The sequence below is a fragment of the Mustelus asterias genome, chromosome 2, assembly GCF_964213995.1.
Source record: "Mustelus asterias chromosome 2, sMusAst1.hap1.1, whole genome shotgun sequence".
NCBI classification, from domain to species: domain Eukaryota; kingdom Metazoa; phylum Chordata; class Chondrichthyes; order Carcharhiniformes; family Triakidae; genus Mustelus; species Mustelus asterias.
In genome coordinates this window covers 154,133,128-154,150,491 of record NC_135802.1, presented here as the reverse complement: position 1 = coordinate 154,150,491, position 17,364 = coordinate 154,133,128, and the positions used below count along the sequence as shown (strand labels likewise).

The window sequence follows — 17,364 nt, the reverse complement described above, 5'->3', positions numbered from 1 at the left end:
AGATACCGGGAGAACGTGCAGACTCCACACAGACAGTGACCCAAGCCAGGAATTGACCATTTGCGCCAACTTGATCAACCCAAAAGAAAAGCAGGAAAAGGTTTGGGAATGGGCAGGGAATGGGATTAAACCTCAATGGGCCAAATGACTTCCTTCTTCATTGTAGGGATTCTATTGGCCAATCATTAATGTGCTGTTCTGTAAAATACAATGGTCATTGAACTGGTAGGTGTGTTAGAATGTTTGTTAACCCTCTATTGCTACAAAAGAACCTTAAAGCCTCTCCATACAAGACTTAACATTCATTCGTGGGACAAGGGCATCGCTGGCATTTATTGCCCATCCCCAATTGCCCGAGGGCAGTTGAGAGTCAACTACATTGCTGTGGCTCTGGAGTCACATGTAGGCCAGACTGGGTAAGAATGGCTGATTTCCTTTCCTAAAGGGACATGAGTGAACCAGATCAGTTTTTCTGACAATCGACGATGGTTTCATGGTCACCAGTAGATTCTTAATTCCAGATTTTTGTTTCCTAAATTGAATTCAAATTCCAGCATCTGCCGTGGCGGGATTCGAACCCGGGTCCCCAGAATATTAACTGAGTTTCTGGATTAATAGTCTAACGATAATGCCACTAGGCCATCGTATCACCTGTGGGACACAAGTTCGATTCCCAGCTTGGGCGAGTGTCTATGGAGTTTGCACATTCTCCCCTTGTCTGCATGGGTTTCCTCCGGGTTCTCCAGTTTACGCCCACAGTCTGGAAGATGTGCTGGTTAGGTGCATTGGCCGTGCTAAATTCTCCTCAGTGTACCCGAGCAGGCGCCGGAGTGTGGTGACTAGGGGATTTTCACAGTAACTTCATTGCAGTGTTAATGTAAGCCTACTTGTGACACTAATAAATAATCTTTAAACTTTCAAACAAAGTGAACATAGGTCCCTTAGAGAACGAGATTAGGGGAATAATAATGGGGTACCAGGAAAAGGCAGAGGAATTAAATAAATACCTTGCATCAGTCTTCATGGTGGAAAACACTAATAACAAAAATACTAATTAATCAAGGGGCAAAGGCTGGGGTTGGGGGGGAGGTTAGGAAATAAATAGCTATCACTAGAAAGAAGATACTAGGGAAACTAATGGGGCTAAAGGTCAATAAGTACCCTGGACTTGATGGGTTGCATCCCAGGATATTAAAGGAAGTAACTACAGAGATAGTGGATACGTAGGTAGTAATCTTCCATGAATCATTAAATTCTGGAAAAGCCGCAGAAGATTGGTAAACTGCCAATGTAACACCCTTATTCAAAAAGGGAGAAAAAAACAGATAACTATAAGCCAATTAACATGTCATTGAGGCAATGTGGTCGGTGCAGACTCGATGGGCTGAATGGCCTCCTTCTGTAGGGTTTCTATGATTTCTATGAATGTTAAGAGTCCATTATAAAGCAGGTAATAGCAGAGCATTGAGAAATACACAATGTAATCAAACAGAGTCAGCATGGCTTCATGAAGGGAAAATCTAGTCTGACAAATTTATCAGAATTCTTTGTGGTGGGCATGGGCAGGATGGATAAAGGGGAATCAGTAGTTGTAATGTACTTGGATTTCCAAAATGTGTTTAGTAAAGTACCACACAAAAGGTTACTGTGTAATAACCTTACCGAGGCCAGTATTCTGTCACCAATCACCCTTTATTTACAGTGTGTTCAAAATGCCATTCAGCAGCTACAGGTTGTGGGTCAGCCCCGGGTCTTTCGATTGCTGGCCTGAGTGGAGCCAGATGGTTTTAAACTCCACTGCTGTGGAATTCTTTACCGCAGAGGGCTTAAAGAGGCTGGGTCGTTAAGTACATTCAGGGCAGAGACAGTTTTTCAACCAGTGAGGGTATCGAGGGTTATGGGGATATGGTGGGAAATTGGACTGGAGGATTATCATAGAATCATACAGCGCAGAAGAGGCCCTTCAGCCCATCGAGTCCACACCGACACATTTGAAACACCTGAATTCCCACCTAATCCAACACTTGGCCCATAGCCCTGGCATCAGATCAGTCATGATCTCATTGAATGGTGGAACAGACTCAATGGACCGAATGGCCTACTTCTGTTCCTACAACGTGTTGTGGATACAACCAAGGGTTAGGCTATTTTGGATCTGGTAATATGGATTGATGTGGAGATGCCGGCGTTGGACTGGCGTGAACACAGTTCAACCTGGTGTTGTTAAAACTCTTAATATGGAATGAGGCAGGTTTAATAAACAAACAATCTCAGAATAAAAGGTCCCCGAGGAAAGTGTGACCATAACATGGTAGAATTTAGCATTCAGTTTGAGAGCAAGAACCTTGGGTCAGATGTTCTTATGGAGTGGAACTTTAAACCAAACAAACTACGACAGCAGCGAGACTCATTAAAATTAGCAGCTACCTTCCAATGTAACATTGGTAGAAATACACATTATATCACATTATTATTGTGTAAATTAGCAACAATGTTTAATAAAATGCCCCATCACGTTAAAAGGTCTTAAAGTACTTCAAACAATTGAAAATACTTTAAGGAATGCAGAGACTGTTAAAAAGGCAGGTAAATCGAGGATGGTGCATATACAATATGTAAAAACACAAGTTCATGTGGTTGCCATAACAAGGTGCAGGAGTGGGCAATACAGCCTCATTAATCTGAACTCCACTTTCCAACCCAACCCCTTCATTCCCTTAGAATCCAAAAATCTATTCATCTCCGTCCTGAATATACCCAACAAATGAGTATCCACAGCCCCCTGAGGTAGAGAACTCCAGATCATCAGTAAGAGTCAGATTGGACTCGAAAGGTTAACTCTATTTCTCTCTCCACAGAAGCTGCCAGACCTGCTGAGTTTTTCCAGCATTTTCCGTTTCTATTCCAGAGATTCACACTCCAGTCACCAGCTTCGTCGTGAGAAGGGTAAATGGACTAACACGCGAGTCGGCGGGATTTTCCAGTCCTGTCTGCTGATGGGATTTTCCGGTCCTGCCGATGTCAACAGACCTTTGGCTGGCTGGCCGCATTTGCCGTAGCGGAATCTGCCAGGGCAGGGCCAGAAAATCCCAGCAATTGGCGAGTTATTGAAGAAGTAGCCTTGGCCCCATTGCTAGATTCATAGTGACCATTTGCCCAAGGGCTCCCAGCCCCATTAGACGCCTAGTTCCTGTTGAAGGCCCTTAACAACACTGGCTTTACAACATCAGTAAGCAGTCTAACAACAGCAGGTTAAAGTCCAACAACAGCAGGTTAAAGTCCAACAGGGTTTATTTGGTAGCAAAAGCCACTAGCTTTCGGAACAGGCTGTTCCTTCGTCAGGTGGGTGGGAGTTCTGATCACAAACAGGGCACAAAGACACAAACTCAATTTACATGAATAATGATTAAGACTTGATTAGCAGTGAAGACTCACATTCCAATCATTATTCATGTAAATTGAGTTTGTGTCTTGGTGTGCCCTGTTTGTGATCAGAACTCCCACCCACCTGACGAAGGAACAGCCTGTTCCAAAAGCTAGTGGCTTTTGCTAACAAATAAACCTGTTGGACTTTAACCTGCTGTTGTTAGACTTCTTACAGTGTTTACCCCAGTCCAACGCCGGCATCTCCACATCTTTACAACATCAGGCAGGGCAGGATTGTAAAGGATTGGACAGTGAAGTGGACCAGAAGTAGAAGTTCAGCCATGATCTTACTGAATAATGGAGCAGGCTGGAGAATGGCCTACTATTTCTTATGTTCTAACATTCAACAGTCCCCGATTGTGGATAAATTTATTTTTAAAAATTATATTTAAAAAAATATACCTTTCTTCGGAACAGGGAGGGGCAGGAATGTTAACCCCTGACACCATGGTACTAGCCATCGACCCTCCCTCCTCAGTGAGCCCTCTATCCAGGCCTGCCGCTGCCAATGAAACACGCAGCCTCATACTCAATCCCGGGGAAGGTCAGGGTGCCCAGAAGATCTTGATGAGGTCCATATCTGAGCTGCCCTCTGGCCTATCGATTTAGGCCTGTGTCACTGAGGGGTGAGCCAAGCCTGGGCCCAGAACTGGCCCAGACTAAGGTCAGAAGCCATATTCTTCCTGAGCACTCGTCAGCTACATATTGACAGCACAGAACCTTGTCAGTTCATGTTAAGTTGGGGTGGCACCGTCCTACATGGCGAGGCCAGACCGAAAGAATATAACCAAGTGTCCACCTCTGTGACCCGCAGAAGAGAATCAAACTGTTCCCCATTCCTCCATTTTAAATCCATTGAAGAAATATTCATTGTTCCAAACCTTAAGGAGTTTAGATACCAGAAAAGCGAGGCAATGTTGAATCTTGAAGTGACGTATGACCATTTGTCTGTGAACTCTGCCAGCCATCTTGCAACAACACTGTGCATTTATTTAGCGCCTTTAAAGGTAGTCAAATGCCCCAAGGTACTTCGCAGGAGCATTATCAAATAAACTTTGGTGCCAAGCCACATAATATTAGGGTGGAGGGTCAAAAATGAGGGTTTTGAGGGTCGTAAATGAGAGATAGAGGGGCAGTAAAGTTTATGGAGGGAATTGCAGAGCTCGGGACCCTGGCAGCTGAAGTCGCAGCTTGCAAAGGCAGAACAATTAAAGTCAGGGGCGTACGAGTGGCCAGAACTGGCCCAGCCCAGGGATCTTAGAGAGGTGCAGAGCTGGAGGAATTTACTCATCCCCGGGGCCACGGAGCGATTTGAAAGAAAGTACACGAGAGTTTGAAAAGTGACCCGGAAACAAGTGTGGGTCAGCAGATTCGCAGGGGGGAGGTGGAAGGGGGACGGAACTTGGCGCGAGTTCGAATTTCGGTCCTCTTCCAGAGTGTGGGAGGCCGGCCAGAGGTGCTGGAAGAGTCGAGCGTGGTGAGGGACGAGGACGTGGGCGACCGTTTCAGCAGCAAGTGGGCTGAGGGAGGAGCAGAGTCAGGGAATGCTACAGGAGGGTGGTCTCCGTAACGGTGAGGTGCGTGGTCAGAAGCTCCTCTCAGGACATCAAGGCCACAAAGATGTCAAGTTCAGCTTTTTTTTTTAAACCTGGAAGCGGAATAGGCTCAGATGCAGTTCTGTAAACTGAGAATCATGTCTGATCTGTTGCAACCATGAAGAGCCTGAGCCAGCTTCCTGACCGTAGCACCTTTAGATCCTTCCTTCATTTGCCACTTGTGCAGCATCTTGAAGACTTTCTCTTTCAGTCCGTCTCTTTCGTAGTCATGATCGATCTCATCGATCTCGGACTCCCTGAAGCCCAGCTTACGAGCACAGTGTTTCCAATCTTTCCCAAGTTCCGCTCGCAAGAGATCCAGATGGGATTCTTTCACCGGGTTATTATTATCTGAGGATAGAGTAAAAATTCAATCACATTCTTCAATGGCAATCAACAAAATAGAGGCAAAACCATAGGAAGTAGCATTCACCCCACACGAGGGAGATGGTGGTGGAGTGGTACTGCCACCAGATTAGTAACCCAGAGGCCCAGGTTACTACTCTGGGGACACAGGTTCAAATCCCACCACAGCCACTGGTAAATTTTAAACTCAATTAATAAATCTGAAATATAAAACTAGTCACATAATGGCGACCATTATCGTAAAACCCCATCTGGTTCACTAACTCCCTTTACCCGATCTGGTCTACACGTGACTCCAGACCCAAAGCTTGACTCTTAACCGCTCTCACTCAGTTCAAGGGCAATTAGGGATGGGCAATAAACGCCAACATTGCCACCGTGCTGACCGAAAACAACAGCTAAGTGAGGGCCCGTACGGGATGAGATCCGGGCATTGCTGCCTCACAGACCAGGGACCCGGGTTCGATTCCCAGCTCGGGTCACTGTCTGTGTGGAGTTTGCACGTTCTCCCCGTGTCTGCGTGGGTTTCCCCCCGGGTGCTCCGGTTTCCTCCGAAAGACATGCTAGTTAGGTGCATTGGCCATGCTAAATTGCCCCTTAGTGTCAGGGAGATTAGCAGGATAAATATGTGGGGTTATGGGGATAGGGCCTGGGTGGGATTGTTGTCAGTGCAGGCTCGATGGGCCGAATGGCCTCCTTCAGTACTGTAGGGATTCTATGACATCAGGTATAGGAGGCGGTGGGGCCACTAACCCAGGCGGTGGTGGCGGCGGGGGGGTGGTGGGGTGGGGTGGGGGGGCCGCTAACCGAGGCCGGGGCTGGGGTTGGGCGCTACCCGAGGGAAGATCAGCACATGGTGAGTCAGTGGACATAAATCAGCTGGAGCAGGCCCAGGGGAAAGGATAGCTCACATTCTAACTAGATAGCGGATGGGTTCAGCTACAAGGGAGTCGGATAAGGACTTCAATTGGCCAGCAATTCTAGGTCATTGTCGATTTACTCGTGTTAATTTTCCCACAACATCTATAAGCAGCTCATTGACTTTTACGCATATTTAAAATTCTGACTTACCAAAAATCGGCGGGTGCTGGGCATTTAGTGGTTGGCTGCCAACTTTGGAGTCCTTCTGTCTTCTTGTGTTGAAAACCTGTTTTCCGATATTCATAGTGTTATAGTTGCCAATCTGCACTCCCTTGGCTTCTGATACGCAGATGCTTGATGGACTCTCTGAAGAAATATATATCATTAAGATTTAAGAACATAAAACCTCTCCGAGAAACACATAGTTAAGTGACAAACCAACTTGTCCATGCAATTGCTTTAGATTAATCAGGCACTTTGGGCAATATTTTTTAGCCCCCAGTGGCACAGCACGCCAACTTTCATGCCACAGTTCCACCCAGGGGCCACTTTCTTGGAGAATTAATGTGTTGGCCTTGGCAGCGACACCCACACCCCGTGAAAGAATAAAGGAAAAGCAGAAGGTATCCGAACAGTTGTCGGGCTGAAGGAGGATTCAGAGATGGGGAGCTGTGAGGCCCTGGCGAGGTTTGAAAACAAGGATGAGAATTTTTAAAAATTGCTCAACTGGGAACCATTTTCCTTAAATGATTAGATATGATTTGATTTACATGTGACAATAATAATCGGGATACAGTGAAAAGTATTGTTTCTTGCCCGCTCTTCAGACAAAACATATCATTCGTAGAGTACATAGGGGAGAAGGAAAGGAGAGGGTGCAGATTGTAGTGTTACAGTTACAGATAGGGTGAAGAGAAAGATCAGCTTAATGCAAGGTAAGTCCATTCAAAAGTCTGATGGCAGCAGGGAAGAAGCTGTTCTCGAGTTGGATGGTACATAATCTTTACATGGTACGTAAAATGACATGAATCCTAAAATTCCACAGGCACTCCTGTACAATCCCAGTTCCAGACCTCTGCCAACGCTTCTCTTTAATCAGGTTCAGAGAAGCACAAGAGCATCCTCCCTCTTGGCTTAGCCTCCATCAGATATTGTTTGCTAATTGTACAGTCCAGAGCGTGTCGTTTTGGACAGTCCCAGATCAAAATTTGTTTCTTAACACACTGTACATCATCGCACAAGAAAAGTCTGAATGGGCGGCACGGTGGCTAGCACTGCTGCCTCTCAGCGCCAGGGACCCGGGTTCGATTCCTGGCTTGGGTCACTGTCTGTGTGGAGTCTGCACATTCTCTCCGTGTCTGCGTGGGTTTCCTCCGGGTGCTCCGGTTTTTTTCCACAGTCTAAAGATGTTCAAGTTAGGTTGATTGGCTATGCTAAATTAACCCTAGTGTCAGGGGGGGGTTAGCAGGGCAAATATGTAGGGTTACGGGAATAGGGCCTGGGTGGGATTGCGGTCAGTACAGACTCGATGGGCTGAATGGCCTCCTTCTGCATTGTATGGATTCTATGATTCTATTAATCAAAAGTTTACAGTCGGGCAAAATGCTTTTCACATTCTGCCAGAACAGTCAATATCGAACACAGAATAATTTCTCCCAGTGGGTGCATTGTGGCTTCAGCTCCCGAGCGGGATGGTGAGTGACTCCCAGCTGAGACAAAGCCTTACCTTGACCGAGATATCTGAAGTTGTTGGCTTCTCTTGGCACAGGCTGGCTTGGCTGATTCAAAACAACATTCCCAATATATTTTCCAACTTCATTCTTATTCTCTGAACAAAACAGGAAACAACAACAATAATTACAAAGACTGGATGATGTTGGAAGAGTGGCAGTTTCCATTCTGAGGAACAACGCTCAACAAAGTGGAAGTTAATGTCAACCGGCAATTGGAAAATAGAGTTTTGGTTCCGAGACTTTGCCACTAATAAACATCAAGAGCGGGACTTTCCGGCCACACTCACCCCAAGACCGGAAAATCCCGCCCAAGGTCAACGGACCTTTGCATGGACCTGTCCGGCCCGCTACGATTCCAGGCAGGACAGGAAAAGGTTACAATCGACTAGCCATGCTCTCATTGAGTGGGGGAGCAACCCCACAAAGGGCCGAGTGGCCTACGCTTGCTCATAAGCCTGAATAAATTTGCTGCATTTTACCTTTGTATGTGGCATTATCTTTGAAATTGTAAAGTAGAGACTTCTGCAGCACCAATAGAAGAGCAGCGTGGTTAGCACTGCTGCCTCACAGCTGCAGGGACCTGGGTTCGATTCCTGGCTTGGGTCACTGTCTGTGTGGAGTTTGCACATTCTCCCCATGTCTGCGCGGGTTTCCTCCGGGTGCTCCGGTTTCCTCCCACAGTCCAAAGGTGTGCAGGTACAATGGATTGGCCGTGCTAAATTGTCCCTTAGTGTCCCAAGATGTGTGGGTTAGGGGGACTAGAAGGGCAAGTATCTGGGTTTATGGGGATAGGGCCTAAGGTGGGATTGCAGACTCGATGGGCCGATTGGCCTCCTGCTATACTGTAGGGATCCGATGATTACTGCATGGAACCCTCAGATATGAGCAATCAGTCACATTGCTGTCAATGCCGTCTTCAGAACGGATTGGTCCAGTGCTCTGACCAGAGGAGGATTTTTAACAGGCAGGACAGTAGGTTAGGAATGGAATAAACTGCCTTCAAAAGGCTACTCTCAGAAAGTAATAAATAAAACAGCCCGTTACCTGTCTGCCAATATGGAGTCCAGCTACTGGGTCGTCTTGTATGTGGGTTACCAGTCTCTGTAACAGGAATAAAGCCTGGAGTTCTGTAGGGCAGCCCTGCGAGTCCAGTGGGGTTTCCGGTTGGGATTATTTCACTTGCACCTTGCCAGCCGGTTTCTTCCTCGACGGGCTTTGAGCGGCTGCGGTAACTTGCCGACGTGTCTCCCATTCCGCGGAGCTCCTGGTGGAAGTTCAAATCCTGGGAGCCGTACAGGTCCACCGACTGTGCGGCAAGGGGAGGAGCAGCAGACACCGGGAAAGGGAGTGGCTTGGAGAAAACCGGCTCGTTGGAAACTCTCTTGCTCCTTTCCAACCTGATCTGCTCGATCTTACTCTGAGAAGCGTCCAGACGACTGCCTGTCAGGTGGTAGTTCATCTCCTCGGCGAGTTTCCGTCTCACCACTGTATCATCATCTTCATCGTGCCACACCGCGCTGTCTGGCTCACACACGGCAGGTTCACTGAGCTTACAGGATGAGAACGCTACCTCCAGAGTGTTGCCGTTGGCAGGAACTCCTTGTGAGCTATGTAGGGAATTCGGATCATCTGCAAAGTTAGAAAATATCATTACTGCAACTGAAGTTTCTTTCTGTAAATAACAAATGTGTCCCACTGATTTGTTTGATGTTATAACGAGAAGAGTTCTACGCTGAGGTTTGTCTCTCAGTTACCTTTATTCCTCTCCTTCAGGCTTTGGAACCTCAACATTGAGACAATAATTTGGTTATTTTGGTAGAAATAATGTAGGGAGGAGCTATACGATAAATGGCAGAACCATAAAGGGTGTAGATACGCAGAGGGACCTGGGTGTGCAAGTCCACAGATCCTTGAAAGTGATGTCACAGGTGGAGAAGGCGGTGAAGAAGGCATATGGCATGCTTGCCTTTATAGGACGGGGCATAGAGTATAAGAGTTGGGGTCTGATGTTGCAGATGTATAGAACGTTGGTTCGGCCGCATCTGGAATACTGCGTCCAGTTCTGGTCGCCACACTACCAGAAGGACGTGGAGGCTTTGGAGAGAGTACAGAGGAGGTTTACCAGGATGTTACCTGGTATGGAGGGGCTTAGTTATGAGGAGAGATTGGGTAAACTGGGGTTGTTCTCCCTGGAAAGACGGAGGATGAGGGGAGACTTAATAGAGATGTATAAAATTATGAAAGGCATAGATAGGGTGAACGGTGGGAAGCTTTTCCCCAGGTCGGTGGTGACGTTCACGAGGGGTCATAGGTTCAAGGTGAAGGGGGGGAGGTTTAACACAGATATCAGATGGACATATTTTACACAGAGGGTGGTGGGGGCCTGGAATGCGCTGCCAGGCAAGTTGGTGGAGGCGGACACACTGGGAACGTTTAAGACTTATCTAGATAGCCATATGAACGGAGTGGGAATGGAGGGATACAAAAGAATGGTCTAGTTTCGACCAGGGAGCGGCGTGGGCTTGGAGGGCCGAAGGGCCTGTTCCTGTGCTGTATTGTTCTTTGTTCTAATATTCCATGTGGAATGCTCACCCGGGAATATCACCAAGGTCTGAATTTCTGTGCGGACAGAGGGGCTCTCCATCACAGCTAAACTCCAAACTGGCGCCCGAGGCCAGAATCCCGTAGACCCGTCCTGATCCCAGTCCCCATTCGGAACACAGTCCCCATCCTGATCCCAGTGGAAACTGGACAACCCAATCCCATGCTGATCCCAGTCCCTAGTCCTGATCCCAGTCCTCATCTGGAACCCAGTCTCCATCCGGAACCCAGTCCCCATCCCACCCTGATCCCAGTCCCCATCCCATCCAGAACCCAGTCCCACCATTTTCACAGATGGGGGAGACGGGGCAGGGTTGCACAGAGGCAGCTTGAATCATAGAATCCCTACAGTGCAGAAGGAGGCTATTTGGCCCATCGAGTCTGCATCAATTCTCCGACAACAATCCCACCCTGGCCCTATCTCCGTGACTCCATGTAGTTACCCCCCCCCCGCCTTTTCACTCGCTGTCTTGGAACAGTCGGTTTCTTCAGCGACAATTCCTAAAATGGTTAAAAAAGGGGGGGAAATTAGTACATGTGAGGAAGGACACAGTTAAAAGCTGGTCCTCTCCAAACTGCTCGGTACTGGGTAACTCACTTCTGAGGCGAGAGTCACACCGAGTTATTGTGGCGCAGTGCGTAGCGTCCCTGCCTCTGAGCCAGAAGCTCCAGGTTCGATTCCCACCCCAGGGCCTGATGGACAAGGAAGGTGCATTCATAACACGGCCAAAAAGGTTGAGTGTCAACCTGCAAAATCCTTCCAATATGCCAATGGTTGACGGGAAGGGCGGGAGAGACTCCTGGTCAGCCACGCTTGGTGTGGAGTGGCGCCCCTCAAGCTATTTGATTTAATTCGATTTATTATTGTCACATGTATTGGGATATAGTGAAAAGTATTGTTTCTTGCGCTCCATACAAACAAAGCATACCATTCATAGCGAAGGAAAGGAGAGAGTGCAGAATGTAGTGTTACAGTCATAGCTAGGCTGTAGAGAAAAATCAACTTAATGCGAGGTAGGTTCATTCAAAGGTCTGATGGCAGCAGAGAAGAAGTTGTTCTCAAGTCGGTTGGTACGTGACTTCAGACTTTTGTATCTTTTTCCCGACGGAAGAAGGTAGAAGAGAGAATGTCCGGGCTGCGTGGGATCCTTGATTATGCTGGCTGCTTTGCCGAGGCAGTGGGAAGTGTAGACAGAGTCAATGGATGGGAGGCTGGTTTGCGTGATGGATTGGGCTACATTCACGACCTTTTGTAGTTTCTTGCAGTTTTGGGCAGAGTAGGAGCCATACCAAGCTGTGATACAACTGTGATATAAGCCCCTGGCAACAGACTAACAACTTGTTCCGGGAATTACTAGCTATGGAAACAGACAAAAGTCTGCCTAAGTGCACCACTAGGTGCGGGAAGAGAATAGGAATTGGGAATGGGCCAACCTCAGCGAGACCTTATCAGGCTCCATCTAGTGACAGACACTGGCCAGTGCAGGTAGCAGCTGAAGTCCCAGAACGACCTGCACTCAGCATCATCTGCCACAAGATGGAGCCTAGCACATCAGTGCGAGTTGGTAGCAGGGTGGCCAGAAACCCGGGGGAGTGGCCATTGAAGGACAGACCTCAAGGATTAGGGAGGTCGGGCGGGCGGCAGGAATGAGAGTCGGCAAGGGTGGGAGAGGCAAAGGCAGGAGTGGAAGGAAGAGAGACTGAGGGCAAGGGTAGACGTCACCGCAGGAAATGTCACGTCAATAGGCAGGTCACAGAAGAGGAAATCAGTGGCAAATGACATTAAAGTGAAACTGAGAATGTGAAATGGAAACACTGACACTTTATTAATGGCATCAAAGTGGAACAGCATTCAGTAAGTGAGGATTTATTGCACAGCACACTTCCTAGCTTCTTGCTATTTAGAAAATATTCTCATTCATCTTTCTTTTATCCAAAGTGGATGAATTCTTTTTTCCCTACAATGAACTTTACTGACTTAAATCGACCAACAGTCTACTACAATTTAATTGGCTGTAAAAAAAATGTGGAGAGGTCATGTGGCGCAGTGGGTAGCGTCCCCACCTCTGAGCCAGAAGCTCCGGGTTTGAGTCCCACCCCAGGACCTGAAGGCCAAGGAAGGTGCGTTCGTGATGCGGCCAAACAGGTTGAGTGTCAACCTGCAAATCCTTCCAATACGCCCAACGGCTGGTGGTAAGAGCGGGAGAGACTCTTGGTCCGCCACGCTTGATGTGGAATGGTGCCCTTCAAGCTATAAGCCCCTGGCGACATACGAGCGACTTGTTCCAGGAATTACCAGCTATGGAAACAGGTGCAAGTCTGCCTTAATGCGCCACTAGACGAGAACTGGAATTGGAAGCGTTTTGGGGTATCTTGTATATGTGAAAAACGCCATTCTTCAGCTTCTGTACAGGCTCACACAGAGCACCAGAGACACCTGGGCACAGGTAGAAGAATGTTCCGGTAAGGAGCATTTCATCTTCTGGTGAGAAAGAGGGGGAAACTGGCGAGAAGAGGGAATCAGTAAAAGAAAAGAGGTCATTGTTTGTGGAATTTTAATTGTATTGTTAGGAGGCAGGATCGAAGGGCATTGTTTAATTGAGTACAGCGAGCCTATATAACTGGGGGATATGTTCATATCCATGACTCCCTGAAGAACATGTCTACGACCAGGAGCCGGGGCTGGTGGACATCACCTGCCCCAGAAATGACATCTTAGAACATAGAACATAGAACAGTACAGCACAGAACAGGCCCTTCGGCCCACGATGTTGTGCCGAGCTTTATCTGAAACCAAGATCAAGCTATCCCACTCCCTATCATCCTGGTGTGCTCCATGTGCCTATCCAATAACCGCTTAAATGTTTCTAAAGTGTCTGACTCCACTATCACTGCAGGCAGTCCATTCCACACCCCAACCACTCTCTGCGTAAAGAACCTACCTCTGATATCCGTCCTGTATCTCCCACCACGAACCCTATAGTTATGCCCCCTTGTAATAGCTCCATCCACCCGAGGAAATAGTCTTTGAACGTTCACTCTATCTATCCCCTTCATCATTTTATACACCACTATTAAGTCTCCCCTCAGCCTCCTCCGCTCCAGAGAGAACAGCCCTAGCTCCCTCAACCTTTCCTCATATGACCTACCCTCCAAACCAGGCAGCATCCTGGTAAATCTCCTCTGCACTCCTTCCAGCGCTTCCACATCCTTCCTATAGTGAGGTGACCAGAACTGCACACAATATTCCAAATGTGGTCTCACCAAGGTCCTGTACAGTTGCAGCATAACCCCACGGCTCTTAAACTCCAACCCCCTGTTAATAAAAGCTTTGACTTGTTCAGTTTCCTTTAAATGTTTAGTCCTTTTGTGACGATAATCCATTAGTGAGCTGTCAACTAGTTAATTAGTCTATTTATTTATTGTTCTTCAAAAAGAGAGTACAAATAGGGGATGGCTGGGACACTGGGGACGAGACCTGAAATTCCCACCCGAGGTCAACGGAGATTTTTGTTGTCAGACTCTCGGCTGCTCCGATTCCGTGGCAGGAGAGGAGGTCGCGTTCCGTGGTAATGGAAGGAACAGAACTTCATTAAACTCCCTCTATAAAGAAAAGCTCTGTGTCTTGTTCTGACTTCACCAACTGGTTTGGACCATGTTAGCAAACATGACTATGTGGCGGACCCTAGAATGGAGTGGTTGCTTTTTCTGCTGTCAAGGGACCCCAATAAACTTTGATTCAGTCTTAAATTCCTCACGTATGAATTAGTGGAAACATATGAAAAATGAGCTTTGTATTTGGTTCACCCTCCTGTAAAACAAACTTGCCACAGAGCAAAATGCAAGGGTTACCTTTTGTAGGGGTGTCTGGCATCAGTCCCTCGCAATCCGCTTGCAAAGACTGCATCCTTTTCACTAGTTCTCTTGGAGCAGTCGGTTTCTCCAGCGACAGTTCCTGAAATGGTTAGAAAAGGGGGGAAAATGAGCATATGTGAGGAAGGACACAGGTTTCCTCTAAACTGTTGGCTGAGTAGTCAATTTCTGAGGAGAGAGTCAAGCCGGGTTATTCTGCATAACCACAGTCACTGCCCTTGAACATTGCAACCAACCATATGAAGCACTTCGAAAAATTTCAACAATTCTCTGCACATGAAAAGATTTTTACAGATGCACCATCGAAAGCATTCTTTCTGGTTGTATCACAGCTTGGTATGGCTCCTGCTCTGCCCAAGACCATAAGAAACCACAAAGAATCGTGAATGTAGCCCAATCCATCACGCAAACCAGCCTCCCATCCATTGACTCCGTCTACACTTCCCGCTGCCTCGGTAAAGCAGCCAGCACAATTAAGGACACCACGCATTTTCTTTTCCACCTTCTTCCATCGGGAAAAAGGTACAAAAGTCTGAGGTCACGTACCAACCGACTCAAGAACAGCTTCTTCCCTGCTGCCATCAGACTTTTTAATACCTCGCATTAAGCTGATTTTTCTCTACACCCTAGCTATGACTGCAACACTACATTCTGCACTCTCTCGTTTCCTTCCCTATGAACGGTATGCTTTGTCTGTATAGTGCGCAAGAAACAATACTTTTCACTGTATGTTAATACATGTGACAATAATCAAATCAAAATTTTAATCAATGTAAAAATGTTCTTATTCCTTTCTCGCTCTTGATGAACAGCCTATGTTTGCTGCATCCGTAAATGATTCTTAATAATTGTGTTAAACATCTCACGTGGTATTGGCAAGTGCGTCTCATTTCAATTTAATTCAAACTCATCTTTATATGGGACCAAATTGTGTTCTTGGGACATCCTGAAATACTTCACAATCAACAAATTATTTTCTGCAATGCACTTCCTCCCCTCATCGATGTCGTCTGGAGCAGTGGGTAGCTTCCCTGCCTCTGAACCTCTGGGTTCGAGTCCCATCCCAGGACCTGATGGCCAAGGAAGGTGCATTCATAACGCGGCCAAACAGGTTGAGTGTCAACCTGCAAATCCTTCCAAACACACCAATGGCTGGCATATGGGAGGTGCTGGCAAGGCTACATTTATTGCTCACTGTTTGACCAGAGGAGGCGGTAGTGACTCCCCAATCATTGTGGTGCTGCAGTTCTACAATGGCGTTAAGGAGGGAAGTCTAAAAATTTGACCCAGCGTCAATGATAAAATTCCGATCTCAGGCAAGATAGTTTGTGACTTGGAGGGATCTTGCTGTTCTTGTCCTTGATCGTGGAGATTGTGCAACAAAGAATAGGATAATTAGGATAAGGGGTAGTAAATGAGTTGAGAAACTACTTCTCCCAAAGGGTTGTGAATCTGTGGAATTCGCTACTCCAAAGTGCGGTGGATGCTGGGACAGTGAGTAAATTTAAGGAGGAGTTAGACAGATTTTTAATTGGTAATGGGTTGAAGGGTTATGGAGAGAAGGCAGGAAAATGGGGATGAGGAGGATATCAGCCATGATCGGACTCGATGGGCCGAGTAGCCTAATTCTGCTCCAATATCTTATGAACTTATAACGAATAAATTTGATGAGCTGCAGTGAGAGGGAGCAGCGGGGAGGACGACTTGATTTGGAGAAAGGAACAGAGTACACTGTGGCCAGCTTTGCGGACGATACAAAGGTGGGAAGGAAGGCGGGTTGTAAGGAGGATATAAATAGTTCTCAGAGAGATATTGATCGTTGGAGTGAATGGGCAGAAAAATTGGCCAATGGAATTCAACACGAGATTGTTCATTTTGGAAGAAAGAATGAGAAGGCGGATTATTATTTAAATGGAGAGAGACTGCAGAAAGCTGGAGCACAAAGGGGCTTGAGGGAGGGGTTCTTGGTCATGAAACCCAGAAAGCTTACATAGAGGTGCTGAAGGTGATAGGGAAGGCAGACTAAATTCTGGCATTAATTTCAACGGGGCTGGAGTATAAAAGTAAAGAGGTGTTGCTGCAACTGTACATGGTTCTTGTGAGGCCACATTTCGAATAGTGTGTACAGTTTTGGTCCCCTTATTTAAGGAAAGATATATTATCATTGGAGGCCATAGAGAGATGGTTTACCATGATGACCCCGGGTATGGAGGGACTGCCATCTGAGGAAAGATTTAAACAGATTAGGTCTGTACTCCTTGAGTTTAGAAGAATGAGAGGTGATAGGATTGAAACATATCAGTTTCTTAGGGGGTTGGACTGGGTAAAATTTGAGAGGATGTTTCCGGGCGGCACAGTAGCACAAGTGGTTAGCACTGCTGCCTCACAGCTCCAGGGACCCAGGTTCGAGTCCAGCCTTGGGTCACTGTCTGTGTGGAGTTTGCACATTCTCCCCGTGTCAGCATGGGCTTCCTCCGGGAACTCCAGTTTCCTCCCACGGTCCTGAGATGTGTGGATTAGGTTGATTGGCCATGTTAAATTGTCCCTCAGTGTCAGGGGGATGAGTAGGGTAAATGTGTAGAGTTGCGGGAATAGGGCCTGGGTGGGATTGTGGTTGGTACAGACTCAATGGGCGGAATGGCCTCCTTCTGTACTGTAGGGATTCTATGATAATAATTCTGAGAGTCACGGGGGAGCGTAGGATGAGCGGGCACAGTCGCAGAATAAGGGGGTGCTCACTTAAGACAATTTGAGGCAGAATTTCTTCTCTCGGAGAGTAGCAAAGCTTCGGAATTCTTTACCGCAGGAAGCTGTGGGAGCCGAGTGCTTAAAGACTTTCAAAGCTGAGATCGAGAGATTTGTAATCAAGAGGGGAATTAAGGGTTAAGGAGAGAAGGCAGAAAGTGGAC

At 47.1% G+C, this 17,364-nt stretch overlaps 1 protein-coding gene across 1 annotated transcript in view; it reads right to left on the bottom strand.

Moving 5' to 3' along the window:
- Positions 1-4,950: 4,950 nt before the first annotated feature.
- ripk1l (receptor (TNFRSF)-interacting serine-threonine kinase 1, like) overlaps positions 4,951-17,364 on the bottom strand; it is a 48,276-nt gene continuing 35,862 nt past the window's right edge. Inside the window, exons 9-13 of the mRNA XM_078198955.1 lie at positions 14,435-14,537; positions 9,026-9,610; positions 7,975-8,076; positions 6,459-6,614; positions 4,951-5,372 (exon numbers count right to left, since the gene is read on the bottom strand). Coding sequence (XP_078055081.1) covers positions 5,092-5,372; positions 6,459-6,614; positions 7,975-8,076; positions 9,026-9,610; positions 14,435-14,537 — 1,227 coding nt within the window. The 3' untranslated portion in view covers positions 4,951-5,091. The remainder of the gene's footprint in view (positions 5,373-6,458; positions 6,615-7,974; positions 8,077-9,025; positions 9,611-14,434; positions 14,538-17,364) is intronic.